This window comes from Benincasa hispida, chromosome 11 (genome assembly GCF_009727055.1).
Source record: "Benincasa hispida cultivar B227 chromosome 11, ASM972705v1, whole genome shotgun sequence".
Classification (NCBI taxonomy): Eukaryota; Viridiplantae; Streptophyta; class Magnoliopsida; order Cucurbitales; family Cucurbitaceae; genus Benincasa; species Benincasa hispida.
The window spans coordinates 59,321,698-59,337,587 of NC_052359.1; the positions used below are offsets into that span (position 1 = coordinate 59,321,698).

General features: G+C 34.8%; 2 protein-coding genes across 4 annotated transcripts; one reads left to right on the forward strand and one right to left on the reverse strand.

Annotated features, from left to right (window-relative positions):
• The first annotated feature begins 1,968 nt into the window (after window positions 1–1,968).
• On the forward strand, window positions 1,969–7,723 carry LOC120090410 (translin). Of its 3 annotated transcripts, none has more exons than XR_005485537.1 (9): window positions 1,969–2,404; window positions 2,587–2,683; window positions 2,799–2,914; window positions 4,503–4,547; window positions 4,751–4,776; window positions 4,955–5,090; window positions 5,842–6,125; window positions 6,216–6,277; window positions 7,472–7,723. XR_005485537.1 is itself a non-coding variant. In XM_039048046.1 (7 exons), exons 1-7 carry the CDS (start codon window positions 2,014–2,016, stop codon window positions 5,919–5,921), a joined length of 891 nt encoding a protein of 296 aa, XP_038903974.1. In that variant the 5' UTR covers window positions 1,969–2,013; the 3' UTR covers window positions 5,922–6,154. The 3 variants fall into 3 exon arrangements, 1 of the variants encoding a protein (XP_038903974.1); XR_005485536.1 differs by having other exon boundaries at window positions 6,227–6,277; XM_039048046.1 differs by lacking the exons at window positions 6,216–6,277; window positions 7,472–7,723 and having other exon boundaries at window positions 5,842–6,154.
• Window positions 7,724–11,424: 3,701 nt separating this feature from the next.
• LOC120090409 lies at window positions 11,425–13,428 on the reverse strand. Its single transcript, XM_039048045.1, has one exon. It carries the CDS (start codon window positions 13,236–13,238, stop codon window positions 11,820–11,822), a length of 1,419 nt encoding a protein of 472 aa, XP_038903973.1. The 5' UTR covers window positions 13,239–13,428; the 3' UTR covers window positions 11,425–11,819.
• Window positions 13,429–15,890: the final 2,462 nt, after the last annotated feature.

Here is a 15,890-nt window from a genome sequence, read left to right on the forward strand (position 1 = left end):
ATATGAGTTTAATATCCATAAATACTAAAACTCTCAAAATGCATTTCAGCATAAGTTCAAAAGAGTTAGAGAAGTGAACCATGATATAAGATTAACTTCTTGCATAAATTGAACAATCATGATAATCATCGAGCCCAACTTGAATGTTCTAATTATTTTAAACTTTAGATCAATAATTTTAAAAAAGAAAGTTTCAAATGCTGTAAGTAAAATCCATTAAAAACTAATATAAATCTAATGATAAGTTTACATACCTTAATAATAAAATCTAGATAACAATAAATATCAAATCTATTGAAATGAATATAATTTAATCGATGTAAGATTTGTCCTATTAACCTCAAGTTAAAAATTTGATTCTGTCACTCCCATAAACTATTCAATCTAATCTAATATGGTGAAAATTGAAATATACGAAGCAGAAATCCAACTTGTCTTATTAGCAGTTAAAGTCTAAAATAGCCTCAGTGATCAGATGTGTCCAAGGGTAGAATGGTAAATTGTTATTATCATAAGCACAGTCAACTTCCTATGGACATTGAGTGTGTGGTCACCTATTTGTTACTTTTTTATTTTTTTTAAGGACCTACATGATATCATATTAAAATTTTATGAACCTATTATTCACTTGTCTATTGATTTATTAACACAATTATAACAAATCAATGATCTATTATACATAATTCTCAAAATTATGTAAAAATTATAATTTAAATTATTATGAATGAGCATCACATTATATTTATAATCCATTGACTAATGATACATGTATTCACCATTTTTTAAGAAAAATAATGGCATAAACAAAAATCTAAGAGAACATTTGAGGTAAGGAGTTGGTTATTATAATTAGGTTATAATAGTTTGTGTTCATGATGTAGATTATTTTAGTTTTAGTTATTATAATATGTGTTTGAGGTGTAAACTATTTTGGTTTGACAAGGAAATAGTAAACACTTTAGAAAAAAAAAATGGTGAATGTAAAATAGTACAAACCATAGTAATAAAACTGTAGCAAATAGAGGTTTTGAAATAGGGTTGACTGTAGTTAATTGATGATTTTAAAATAGTTTAACAGTAGTAGATGTGATTATTATAGTTTTATGATGGTTTTTGTCCTAAAGGCCCCCTAAGAGGTAACATATTACTAGACACAAGCCTTATCATGAGCAATAAAATTACTATTTCCTGGACTGAGAGAGAAGTCATGAATGATGCCTTGTCTTCAGGTTTTGAATGTCACTAATAAAGACTTAAACTTCGTTGTTGAGACAATCTAGGCCTTCAAGTAATTTTCGTAGAACCAACAAGCCTAATTCCACAAAGAAAATGGCAGATCCCTTGTTTCATAAGGTATAGTGATATCATTTAGAAGTGTAGAAAACCTTAACGTGTTTCATTGAATTGGTGAACTTTTAGAGTTATTTCCAGTGAAATCATAGTTTTACTAGAGGAATTCAAATTATGAGCTCTCTACTCACATTAAAAGAAGCATCAAAATTGAAGGTTTTAGGGTTGCTTTTTAAGGATTTCATTGGTTAGAGCTTCTATCTTTTGATAGACAAGCAGATGATTGAATTTGTGACGATCTATATCTCCTCACTAAACTATCACATCAAATGGATTGAATAAATATGTATTTTATGCAAGATAAAACAAAATCGAGTTATGTCGATTCCAAATTGCTAAAGATGCTAAACGTAAATATCCTAAACTCTATACTTACAAATATTCTGAAAAGTCCTACAAAGAGAAAAAAATGAAAAATCAGACCTTTATCTTTATTTAGTTGTTAATACATATTACTCATTCATTTCGAGTAAGTTTTAAATTCCATCACGTGGTCAATATGAGTATATGTCAACTATTATAGATATTTACTATCAAATTCGAAGTATGAGTTAAAAAAAAAAAAAAAAAAAAAAATGGCCGCGCTATGGTGGAAGCCTCGTAATGTACAAAATAGTGAAGCAACCCAATAAATAGCCAGAGAGTTGTAACCACCGCCGAACGATGAACTCAGCGCTTCGAAATGCTTACTTCATTTTCTCTCACTCCTTAAACCCCACTCCAAACCCTAACGCTTTTCCCCTAATTCTTTGCTTACATTCCCTTCAATCCATTGCTGTTTCTCGTCTTCCATTGCGGATCAGCCGTCAACAAGAACCCTACCGTTCGCCCCGTGCTTCTTCATTCTGTTCCTTTTCCTCGATGGCCGGAACTGACGCCGAGGCCCCTGCCTCATCTTCTTCGGTGGAGAAGCAGTTCGAGCATTTCAGAGCTCAGCTTCAAGATTCTGGAAGCTTACGCGACCGCATTCGAAGTGTGGCTATGGAGATTGAGTCTTCCACAAGGCTAATGCAGGCCAGCTTGCTTCTGGTTCATCAGTCTCGTCTCACTCCTGGTATCGAATTTTTCTTTGCATGATGATATACTCGAACGCGCTGTTGAAATGCTTGATTTCGAGGATTATTCTGTTTCCCCTGTGTTTGGCATGTTGATTCATGAGACCAAAGGTAGTTGGGAGGCATCATAGTTAGGTTACTGAAATTTGAATTTTCTACTTTCCCTAATTTTCTGGTGTAGAGGTTCTTGAGAAGCCAAAAGCGCAGGTTGGTTTATTGAAGTCGCTCTACAAGCAACTTGCTGAAATTCTTCGTGAGAGCCCTGGTCTTTACTATAGGTGAGACGACTAGTTATGGTCTACATTTTTCTTGGGTTGTCCTTTCACGATTCATATTGCTGTGCGGATCTTGTTTTTTGCTAGTTGCTAGTGCCTTCATTACGTTTTCATTTAGGTATCACGGAGACTGGAGGAGTGAGACGCAGACAGCTGTTTCACTGCTTGCTTTTATTCATTGGCTAGAGACGGGAGAACTTCTTTTGCATCCTGAAGCTGAGGAAAAACTCGGGCGTATGTATTTTTTCCTTGTATTTCTTTTTCCTGTTCACATTTGACTTTAAATGTTCGAGTTTAATGGATTTTGTAGGATGCTTGTCTCTCTTCTGCGGTTGTCATGATTGAATTGTCAAACATTATGATCATATTATATTCTATGACCTGACTGCAACCTGTAGAATCTATAAAACAGAAACTGAATAGATGAATTTACTCATTCCTCCGCTAGATTGCTCAGTCGTCAGCTCTTTTACATCATGCTCAACCCTTCAACTAGATTGTGTAGTATAACCAGTTATAGGGAGAGTTTGCAGGTAATTTTCACTTGACAAGAACAATGTTAGCTAAAACCATTGAAGTAAAATAACCATCAATTTTGTGTTATTCTCATTATTTTTCCCGTGCTATGCGACATCCTCTTAAACACCATGGTTCAGAATTGTAGTTTATTCTCAAACTGATTAGAGTTTAGATATAGCCTACAGGTCTTCTAGAGGTCGACTGGATTAGTTGCAAAGAAGATGCAGAGTCTTTCTTGTGCTCCGTACCAAATTACTACATTAGTATTTCATAGCATTGCCTTTAGGTTTTCATTTCTTCTGGTCTAAAAGAAATCTAGAAAATTTAAAATTAATATTGTGTAATAAATTTGAGGTTTGATTCAGTTGCTGGCTATCCATTGAGTGAGATCATTTTAGATTTTTTCCTCACAAAATGCTAAAAAATGGGAGAATTTTTCCCCTTGTATATTGATCACTTCTAAAATATTAGGATGATATTTTCTTCCTCAAGCCATACACGACTAAATCCTTATATCTTTTAAGTTATGAAATATCATTAGTTCACTCAACTTTGTATGGTTTTAGTGGAGTATATTTTGTTTTTTATGATAAATTTACATATTTATCTCTAAAGAAATATTAATATATCAGTTTGGCACAGATATTCTAAGAAAAATGTGTCCCCAACATATATATGTCCTACTTTTTAAATAATTGATGTGTCACCATATCCATGTTGTGTCCATGTATCAGAAATGTGAACTTGAAGCAGCTTGCTGAAGATGAGCACCCTTTTCTTTTTCTTCGTTGGTGTTATGAATTTTCCCATAAAAAAGAACAACTGTGTTATGCATATATTACGACTTCTTTTTGATATTTCACCTCAATATTGCAATTTAACCGTACTTTTTATCTTACTATATAATATATCTCAATATTTACTTCTAAATAAGAGTATAATTCATACTTTTCAAAATCATTCTTTATATCAATGTTTTCACCGGTGTGGAGCAGATGGAATTGATTACAGAATGTGTGTATTTAATAGAAAGAGAACTTTACTTTTTATCTTACTATATAATATATCTCAATATTTACTTCTAAATAACAGTATAATTCATACTTTTCAAAATCATTCTTCTTTATATCAATGTTTTCACCGATGTATAGCAGATGGAATTGATTACAGAATGTGTGTATTTAATAGAAATAGAACTTTAATTGTCCATGATCTTATCAATATGCTATGCCAATTTGATATCTACTCCGAAATGGCAAGCTTGAAATGAACTCATCAGATTATTTTTTTGGTCTAATTGCAGTAAATGAATCTGACTTCACTTTGGATGTTGAAGACTATCTCATTGGTGAGTTTCAATAGTTTCATATATTTCTTACATCTAGTTTATGTTGGTATCAAATGGAATTGGTAGTTTATGTAGAATTATTTGTGTTTGTGTTACATTCAACTGTACTCTGTAGTTCCGAGCCTGTATTTCTGTCCTCCATTCTTCAACGATTTGTTGACCACGCTGGGTTGCTGATTTGGATATCTTTGTTTATTTTGCAGGAATATGTTTCATGTCCAATGAATTGGTGAGAGTTTTTGGAACTTTTATTGATACCGTGACTTGGAGAAAGATAATTATATGAGGATTTAAAAAAAGTTTCATGATTGATAGTTGAGGAGTTATTCCATTTGAGATGGTATGTATCATGCATGAGGTCTTGCATTTTTAACTTTTAATAAATTTGGTGTCAACTGTGTTTGTAGCCACGATATGTTGTCAACCAAGTGACAGTTGGAGACTATGATTGTCCAAGAAAGGTGCTCAAGTTTTTCACCGATCTTCATGCAGCCTTCCGTATGCTTAATCTTCGCAATGACTTTCTCCGCAAAAAATTTGATGGTAGTCTCTATTTATATGCACATATGTATCTATGAATATTCCTTTTGCATTTCATCTTCTCATATCTATGAATATTCCTTTTGCATGTATCTATGAATACTCCTTTTGCATTTCATCTTCTCATATAAAAAGAAGCCCAAGGCCGAGCGCTTCCCTCTTGAGTTAGGGGTGGCGTGGTATTCCACAGGGAGAGGTTTTTCAAATTGTGGCGCACTGTTTGTGCGTTGGGCTTACATAAACACTTTGGGGGCTTCCATGGCCGCTTTGCTGCTCTAGCTTTTGCAGTCAAAGCGAGGGGTTTTGCCCTACATCCAAATCTTCTGCATCATTTTCTTCATCCGGTGATTTTTATTTTCATTTTAGGTTAAAATATCATTGTTGACCCTATTCTTTGAAGTTTGTTTAATTTTAGTCTTTTGGACTTCTAATAAATCTTAAATCTAGTCTCAATGTTAGTTAATTGTTGATTTTTTAAAAAACTATTTGTTATCTGTTAGCATTTTAATCTTATATTTTGAAAACGTATTCACATATTGTATTTTCTTTCATGGAAATTATTATTGTTACTTAACTAGTTTTAGTAAAATTATTTTTGAGAGTGTGATTAAATTTAAGATTTGTTGAAAGAGTATAGGGACTAAAATTGTACAATTGAAAGTAAGGTCTAAAATTGAACCAAGTATAGAGACCAAAAATGGTAGTTTAACCTTCATTTTGTCTTCTTCTTATATGAATTATGCCATTGGAACAGGCATGAAGTATGACCTACGAAGAGTTGAGGAAGTATACTACGATGTTAAGATCCGAGGTTTATCGGCATCGGGTGATTAAACGAGGAAACAATCCATGCCTATGTTACCAGGACTACCACATAGAAGGAAAGAGGGGAGATTGACGGTCCTTGTATTGATTTTGTCATATCTCAAAGATGTTCTTAGGTAACAAGTTTTGTTTGGTAAAAAGATGGAAAATGATACCTGGTAAAAACCTCTTACATTTGGGGCATTCTCCAAGATAACAGCGATTATTGCTTAGGTATTATAGTGAAAGCTTTCATGTCGCTCCCATGTGACCCTTTTCCTGAGAGTTATTAATCATATTATCAAATCATTTATGTTTATTAAGATTTTTTGCAGGTTACATGAATGGATTACAAAATAATTCTTCATTACTCCAGCAGGGCATTGGTAACTTCCTACTCTATTAATACTATCCTTGTTGGGATAACCATCATGGATTGACTTAGTGGTAAAAATGAGACAGTCTTAATAAATGGCTAAGAGGTCAAGGGTCAGTCCATGGTGGCTGTCTACCTTGACACTCAAATGCCGTAGGGTTAGACGGATTGTCTCGTGAGATTAGTCGAAGTACACAAAAACTGATTCAAATGCTCACAGATATTAAAAAAAAAAATTACTAATACTATCCTTGGGATGGTTTTTTAAGGTACATTTTTTTTGGAATAGTTTACATTGGTAAAAGGTTTGTGAAAATTAATGAAAGTACTATCCAAACGTGAAAGTATAGTCATTTACATTCCCAAGGGTTGAAAGATCCTTGGATTGATAATGAAGACGGGGCAGGTGAAGGAATTACAATCCCGAGGACATTATGGGTAATGTAAAAGGATTTTTTAAATTTTATTTTAAATATTGTGATTAGGAAAACAATTTAGTAAAATATTAGTGGTTTTGAAATTATTTAGAAATTTATGGTTGTTTTGGAGTTTTCGAGAGGGTGGAGATTTTGGGTAAAATATCCTATCAAAAATTAAAGAAGAGGTCGAGTGCTTCTTTAATTTTGTCAAGAATTGAACCCCTAGACAATATTTTACACAAAATCTTCGCCCTCAAAAACTCCAAAATAATCGTAGATTTCTAAATAGTTTCAGAAATTGCCAATACTAAATAGAGGTCTTATAAAAAAAAAAAAAATCCAATGTAGAACATCTCATATTTGTTAAATACTTTTATCTTTTCCTTTTCCTCTTTTTGGAACATTAATACTACCTAATTCATGATCTGTTAAAGAGGAATTGCCAATACTAAATAGAGGTCTTATAAAAACGTTGGAGAATTAGAGATTATTACGTCTGGAGGATGGTGATGTTCGTCCACGAAAGTTTAATAAAGTTGACAAAATTTTCAACGTGTTAAGTTAAACATTTTTTCTCTTAAAACCAACTCATTTTTGTGGATTTGGTTTATCCATGAAATATCACTACAACATTGGATTCAATAATTCATGTTTATTTTCAATTTTTATTTACGCAAGTTGATGGTTTTGATCATAAACTTCTAACATCTTTGGTTTCACTTTGAGAGCTCGAAGATTACGTTTTTTCAATAATAATGCTTGTTTCCTCCCGTTGTTCCGTTCAGGTTCCTGCTCCAGAAAAGGTGGTTGTGTATTTACCAAGCGGAAAGTCGTTGGTGGGCAATCTTTCACCCAATTAGTCAAAAGAAAAAATAGCTCCAACACTTGGATATTTTAACTAGTTTAATTGCATTATATCTCACAACGATGCAACCTTCAGAAGGAAGTTGAAACGAGAATAGAGAAATATTGAATAGGACTGGAACACAAGTTTACTTTCTAGTTTCTACTAATATATTTAATCTCTTTGATATAAATGTCATTATAGTCAAAAGTGATTAAATGTGTTAATAAAATCTAGTTGAAAAGCTTTGCGTTCATTTGAACATAACAGAAACTAAATATAAACTAAATAAGAATGCTAGAGAATCATTAAATTAAGATATGTTTGGAATGATGAAAGCATGATCAATCCAAATAAGTTGACTCAAACATGCATAACTATTTGCTTTAAGTATGTGAGCGTATCACCATAACTGTAAGTTTTCTTACAAATACCATACCAAGAGTAGTGTGGGCATCATGTCTTTTGAAAACTATTATGGATGTCCTTTACAGACTTGGGAATAGTGCGCTCATCATGTCTTTCAAGTAAAAGTGCACGTCCTCCTCGATTTGAGCCGTATTATCTTATCTATTTTTTAAAAAAAGTAAAAGTATATTCCCCATCAAATTTGTTGATTTGTGGCTCGTGGTTGTTCCAAAGTTTCCCACATTAGCCACTTTCCACTTCCCCACAAATCACATTGGGAGGTCTTCTAGGTTGATTGTCTTCAATTATTCATCATTAGCTTGAGAATGCTCACTGTAGGTTCTAATACTAGGATTTCATTTCCTGTCATTTCTCTTTTTCCCGTTTTGGTTTCTCTCGATGTGATCCAAACGGGGTCAAAACCTGAACTGCAAATGAAAGCAAGTTTCTTCTCATCTAGCTCCTTGGTTCTCCTGCTTGGGCTAACAAGCATGCGGGCCTATGAAGGTGAGCTTATCACCTCTTTGATTGTTGCACTTCAAGGCTTATGTACTATGTAGCTCATTACATCTTTCAGGGAAAGCATTTCTACTACTTTCTTCCTCGAGATGAGTTCGTGTGTTGTTGAGGCTGTGCAACTCTTCAATATCATCACCTCTTTCTTAAAATAACATGCATTCTCTTTCCTAAGGTCCAAGTTCGTGCCTATTTAGGTTGCAAGTCTATTCTATCTTAACATCCACCTTTTTGGGATCGGTTCAAACCTTGTTGGGTCTTATGCAGTTCAACACCTTTTTATTAGGGTGCATGTCATTCTTCTTTCTGATCCTCTTTCAAGATGAGCTCGTGCCTTACAAGGCATGTATAATTTATCTTTTGTTAAGGAGAATGTCTACTCTACTAGAATTTCTTCACTGGATCAAATTCTAGTCATCATGGAAAGTCAAAACTTCTTTAGAGAGCACGTTTGCACTCCCTTAATACATCACTCCCTCAAAATCCAGAACTCTTCTTTCAAACAGGTTCATCCAATATCAAACTTATCACCTATTCTTCCTTAGGATTTAAATATGCATTTAAGATTCTCTTGGGATGTGCTCTTTCCTATGGTCTCTTCCCTCTTGAGATGAGCTCATTTTGTGCTAAACTAGTATACCTCATCAACTCATCTCTAAAAAGCATGTATGCTTTTTCCTACGGCATTGAATTTCAGAACAAGTTCATGCCTTGTTGGGTCTATGCAATCTACTCTACCCTTCCCTAAAGTGTAAGAAAGTTCGATTTTCTCTTACATTCGTTTTCTTCGAACGAACTGGCGCAACCCATTAGTCCACTTCCTTTGAGATGATGTTATTGCACTGTAAGGCATGTAGCCAATGGTGAAACACCAAGGAAGATTGTTTGAAGCAAGACTTGATTGAGCAAGCATCTAGCTGAGCCTCTCCGAAGGACAATCCCGAGCTCCTCACTTAGGTAGTTGGGCATTAGGATTAGGTAAACCTCAATACGCTCAACCTACTTTGCAATGGAAGATCACATTCTCTACTAAACTTGGGAGCTTGTTCTACCTTTTTTTTTTTTTTTTTGTAGATTCAAGCCTAATGCACTCATCATACCCCTAGGTTAGTTCGCTTTCCTGTCATTATGACTCCAAATGGTCGGTCCCATATGGGAGGAATGTAAAAGTTTGATATTTAAATTATAAGATTGTTAAAAGATAAACTGATGAAGAAAATACTACAACAATTTAAAAAATTCTGAGTACAAGTACCTAGATTCAATATCTTTTAGGCACAAAAAAGTGGAACGTTGTAATTAGAATATTCATTCCTCGTTTATCTGTGATTAAAAAAACTTTAAAAACTTCTATCTAGACAGTATGGAAGGAAGTAAAATGAGGAAATGGCAGAAATAGAACTTGAGATATGTCTAATACTGTACAAATAGTTCTTTCCACAATAATCCCAAATGATTCAAGAGAAATGGCATCTTAAAAAGTGGTTGAACTTGAAAGATTCCAAGCAAATCAAGCCACAGAACATACATGTTGATTTTAAAAGATATATAAAAAATTATCTATCTTTGTCCTGTCCAAAGTGCATGTACCATAATAAAATGGGAACTGTGAACCATGCATAATCATCATACATCACAACGCATCAGAAAAATGTGAAAACCAAACTGGTTGGTTGAGCAAAACCAAGCATTTCTTGTGCCCCTCGCCATAGTTTCTACTCCCACATGTGGCTTGGTTGGTGAGAATCGAACAAATTCAAACCCGAATAGGTAAACTTGAATAGATTTAAGATTTCCATCGCCGTCTATGATTACCCATATTTTCCTATTTCTATTTTCCTTCATTCCAAAAAAACAAACAAACAAAAGAAAATCTACTAGAATATAGAGTGCAAACCACAAATTGGAAAAATAAATAAATCGAGTCAGTTTTGTTAGTTTGAACTATATCTGTTGGTCAATTCAGTTTGCTAAAACATAAAACTAGAGAGTAGTTGGTCCGTTTGTACTAAATTGAACTACTGTGAGGAAATGGAGTAAGATAAACCAATGTTTGAAAAGAATGCCTACGTGCGCTACGGTTGCTTGAGAAGGTACAGGTTTAGCGTGCACAATCCTGAAGTCCTAAGGCACTGGACTTTGCCTTCGGACTCTTTGTTGATTAAAAAAAGTTACCAACCCTAAATCCAAAAACTCTAGCGTTTAAGGTTTTTCTTTTCATATTCCCATCTCATATCTTTTTTTCTCTTCTATTTCACCCCGATCATTAATTTCAATGGATGTTTAATTTATGGATGTATAATGTATACATCTACATATATACTAATGTACCTTATTTATACAATATGCCTCACACACACACACACATACACACCAAAAAAAATAAAAAACTGGGGGTTTTTTTTTCGCCTCAATTTAGCCCAGAAGACTATTTATTACTATTGCATTTTAATGCCCCTTGAGCTTCAAAAAACACTAAGGTAATTTATAATAATGGCAGAGCCTAGGTTAGTTTCTCTACTTTCAAGTAGACCATGGCTGTCAAGCCCAACGTTGGATAAAAGAACTCTGGACATCATAATTAAAGGTGCTAAAATTTTCTACTTCAGATAATATAAAAAGGACAACACTTCCTATCCTCCCAAACTAATTTGAGCTGTGATAAGATCTCATCTTCTGATTTTTACTTTAATAGCACCTCAAATCATTACTAGTTCTCATGGATCAAATGATAAAACCTCAGCATCAGCTTGATCTCTGATTCCTGAAGTTACAGATCCATAACAAATATAGACCGACTTGACTTGGTGATGTCCTCGTCCAATAGTCTTCAATGATCCCATCCCAAATGATAAAATGATAGTCCAATAATTATTCAAAGTCAATCCCCCACGCCACAAAACAAATAATCATGACCAGTTATAATATTTAAGAGATAAGTTTAGACAATACTAAGAATGCCAGCAGACAAATAGAAAACCTTCAGTGTTTTCCCATATTCAAGCCTATATAGTTCAATCCTCGCATATTGAATGGAATGAAAATACTAAACAGACCTATAGTATTATCTACAGAGCAGATTCTTGAGAAAGTCCTAAATTTTTTTAGCACCAAAAAACAGATGTCAGCAAGGCATCCCACTGGGATGGATTTGATTCCTGTCAAGTATTCTGATGTAAAATATACACAAGTAGCATGCAGCCTAGAAAGAAGGTACATACAGAGGACATTGCTTGTGACACTACAGAAGCAAATACGGCTGGATATCTGGAAATGCAAAAAAGGGATGCACAAAGCAATGAAAAATTACCAGTAACTTTCCTTTGCGTTAAGCAACTTGCCCCTATAAAGTCGCCAATTCACCATTATCTAACCCCCTCGATCAGACCTTCCAACTCTCTACGACCAAACCTCTGTCCCTGCACTTTGGCATCTCTACACCTAGCAGCAAAGTAGAAGGTAAGCCAAACCACCATGAAATAGACCTCTCCCACAGACTGAAAAAACATGGCAACATGTTTTCCACAAACTCTTGCAAGAGCCCATCTCATGAAAGAGCCACAACAGATGGCTTCCAAACACTTGATTTGGATAGCCTGGTTTAACATTGTCAATATCAAATAACAACCTTCCTTCAAAATCTCTCTACCAGTCCGCCTTGCATCCACAATGACCACCCAAGCATCCACAGCAAAGATGAATGCGACAAGAGTATCAAGCAAAAACCACGCAAACAGAAACCCAGAGATTTCTTTTTCATAACCACGAATCCATGGAGACATTATGGAAAATGGCATCAATTTCAACCTCACGAATAGCTTGAAAAATGAATACTGATCTTCGATTTCACCAAAATACCACAGTCCAAGGAGTTGGGTTAGCGCATCTCTCACAGCCCATCTCATCAAGATAAACCCAGAAAGCCTCTTGAACCCCAATCTTGACCCATCCCATACCATACCAACAAATGAACCAAACCTCTCCGTTAGATCATTAAGGACAGCGATGAATACAATACCTGAAGCCCATGAATATGTGACAAGAAAGCCAAGCATCACCCAGATATAAGCAGCAGACAGAAAACTCACAAAGAAAAACAGAGCTGCAGCATCCCGACGACCAAGTTCCAGTCCTTTAACGAAAAATTGCAAATCTACAAGCCTATCCATATCCTGATGCACATTTTCCCCTCCAAGTCTTCTATCCTTTTCTTCCTGATCATCAGTGCTTTCCTTATCATTAGAAAAAGACGAACTCCGAGCCTTAAATCCCACTCCCGACCGAACAACTTCCGAAACCCTAATTCCATCATCGACGACCAGATCCGAAAACCCAGAGATCGAACCGAATTGTGTTAAAAAAACGAAACTGGCATTAGGTGGGTGATTCCGATTAGTTCCAAAAAGGCCGCGCTCGTCATCCCCGTCTCCCGAGAAGATGTCATCATCTAGGGTTCCAACGCGGGTAAGATGCAGAAAAGGCCGACGACGTTGGCGGCGCTGGCGACGGGCAACAGCGCCAGACATGGACGAGTCCTCCGAAGTCCGTAGGAGGCGTTGCTCCCCTGCAATGTCAAGGCGAGAGAGAAGAGCCTTAAGAGAAGGGTCGCGATCAATGAAGGAGGTGACATATTGGGTGCCATTTTCGACGACGACGCGGAAGGAGAGGATAAGGAGAGAGAGAAAAAGGAAGGTAAATAGATTGGATGTGAAGGAGGCCGTAGCTTCTCGGAGAAGCTGGGCCGTACTGCGGAGGTTATCGAGACGAGGATGGTTATCGGGCATGGCGGCGGGATGTGGGTTTCGCCGGTTTCTTCTGCTCCACCGCCGTGAGAGGGTGAGTTTCCGGCGCCGGGAACGAGGTATTTGCCGGTCGATGATCGGAATGCAGAGAGAAAGAGAGTTGAAATGGAGCAGAGAGAGTAAGAGTGATTTTGGATTCTGAATTGACAAAATAGGGATTGGACCTTACAACGGTGGTGACAATGGCAATGAACAAAGACATTTTTAGCGCGTAATTTTTACGCGCCATTTTTATTTTATTTTATTTTTGTCCAATTGGAAAATAATTAAATTAAAGCAGAATATTTTTTTTAAGTAGTAATGAATTCTTTTATTATTCATAATTCATGAAATATTATTAACTAGTTTTATTAGAATATATTTTAATGTCTCAGTTTTATATTACGATAATATTAATGTGTTCACTTTTATATTACGATTAATTGTTTTCGTTTATTAAGAAGTAAACAAGGTATGAGGACATAATGCATACGATTACTTATGATTTAAGCTCACCTTTCTTAGAGAAAAAAAAATCAATTCTAAAGTTGTCATTGACTCACTTACACACGTATATAAAATAGTAATTATTTTGAATGATAAAACTGCTGAAAATATTTTCAAATATCATAAAATTTTACCATCTATCACGAATAGAAGGTGATATTTCACTACATTTATAAATAAATTGACTTATTTTCCTATATTTGAAAACAACCCTATAAAAAACTTATTTAAGTGATGAAATTAACATAATATTAAAAAAATAATGCTTGAAATCAAATTGGTTGTAGTGGACCTAAGTAGTTTTCATTTTCTTATCTTCCTCTAAATAGTCTAAGGCTTTGAATCGATCCAACAATTCAAAGTTTTTATTGATAAAAATTCTCAAATTTAAGGATATAAATTGAATTTTTAAAAAAATTGTATATGAATTTTTCTCTGGTTGAAGATATATATCTTAACAAGTTTACTCATGCCTCATTTTATTATTATTGTTGGGGTTGATGCCCTAAATCGTGTGATCTTATGATTATTAAATTGTATTTGTACAAACATATTATTTATTTAATAAAATAAATATTATTTTATTTGATATTTAGTTCCATTAACCCAAAATCAATAAAGTAAGATTCAAGATTATTGGATGTAACTTAAACATTTATCCATAAATTTACAAGTGGATTGTATTTAAGTAATAACCTGAACGGTTTATAGTAGATGGATAAGACTGGGTACCTTATCCTGGTAACACTACGGATACAACCCGCTTTGTAATTGTTACAATCGTTGTAAAGTGTTACAAATGATCTGATCCTAATCATTCATATGGAGACATGTGAGCGGGGGTATCCTATATAAAGAGTTTGTATAAGACCAGATCACAAAATGAGTAGTCTCTCTTTATAACACTATTGCTAGAAGAGACTTACATTTCACTAGGATGACTACAAGTGACTTGACCTTAATCCTGAATGAGTTGTGAACTTCTGTCAATGAAGGGCGGTCCTTTGATTTGCATTGGTGAGAGTGATTAGGTTCACTGACTCAATATGCCTCAAAACTTCAAAAATTAATTCTGATTTTGGATTAATTTGAATTGTTCAAATTAGTTAAAGGGAATTAATTGTATAAGATACAATTAATATAATGTGTATGATATTGTTGGGATTGGTGTCCTAATTCTCCCAGTAGTCTCGTAGTTTGTAAACATTTTTGTACACACGTTGTTATTAATAAAATAAGTGTTATTTTGTAAGCATTTACTCAATCCAATAAACTAAGATTCATGGTTATTTTATGTAAATTAAGCATGTATGTGAGATATATAAGTGGATCATGCCTTAAGTAATAACCTAAATGGTCTATAGTAGATGGATAAAGGAGGGATACCTTATCCTTGTGACATTACAAATACAACCCGCTTTGTAGATAATTACAAGTGTTATAAAGTGCTACAAATGGTTTGATCCTGACCAACCATGTGGAGACATGCAGGTGGAGGTGTCTTATACAAAGAGTTTGTATAAGACTAGACCACGAGATGATTAGTCTCTTTATATAATGTCGTTGATAATTGAGACTTACATTTCACTAAAATGACCATAGGTGACATGACCTTAATCCTCAGTGAGTTGGGAACTTCTGCCTATGAGGGCGGTCCTTTGATTAGTATGGGTGAGAGTGACTAGATTGCCAACTTAACAAGCCTACCTCTTTGGGGATTCGTCTGATTAGAGAGCTGGGAACTCAGCTACACAAGACGAAATTCACTCATTCCCCGAAGCAGGGGTAAGTAGATAAATTGCTCCCTTAAGGGCTAATTTCGGGTCTTGAACATAGTAATCACACCCTCTCTTTGGAAGAGAGGACTCAATCATAGTAGGACTATGACTTATTGTTCATTAGAGGAATCAATGGTACTTAAGGAGTTAGATGTAACTACAGGGCAAAATGGTAAATTGGCCCAACTGTACTTGCGAGCGATTTGTGAAGGGTCATTGCACTGTTTATTGGTTATATAGACACAAAAATATATTTGCAGTGAGAAGAGTGCAACTGTCGATCTTTTGTGGAGTGATCAATAGTTAACGGATGGTGGATCTCGTGTCTAAAGAGTTTAGTCAGTTATTCACGTACCGTTGGAGCTTCGAG

Bases quoted from the DNA above. Each gene is read 5' to 3' on its own strand.
- LOC120090409 (XM_039048045.1), bottom strand. From the start codon at position 13,238: ATGCCCGATAACCATCCTCGTCTCGATAACCTCCGCAGTACGGCCCAG.
- LOC120090410 (XM_039048046.1), top strand. From the start codon at position 2,014: ATGAACTCAGCGCTTCGAAATGCTTACTTCATTTTCTCTCACTCCTTA. The intron at 2,405-2,586 runs GTATCGAATTTT...TTTCTGGTGTAG, and splicing joins TCAGTCTCGTCTCACTCCTG to AGGTTCTTGAGAAGCCAAAA. The intron at 2,684-2,798 runs GTGAGACGACTA...GTTTTCATTTAG, and splicing joins AGCCCTGGTCTTTACTATAG to GTATCACGGAGACTGGAGGA.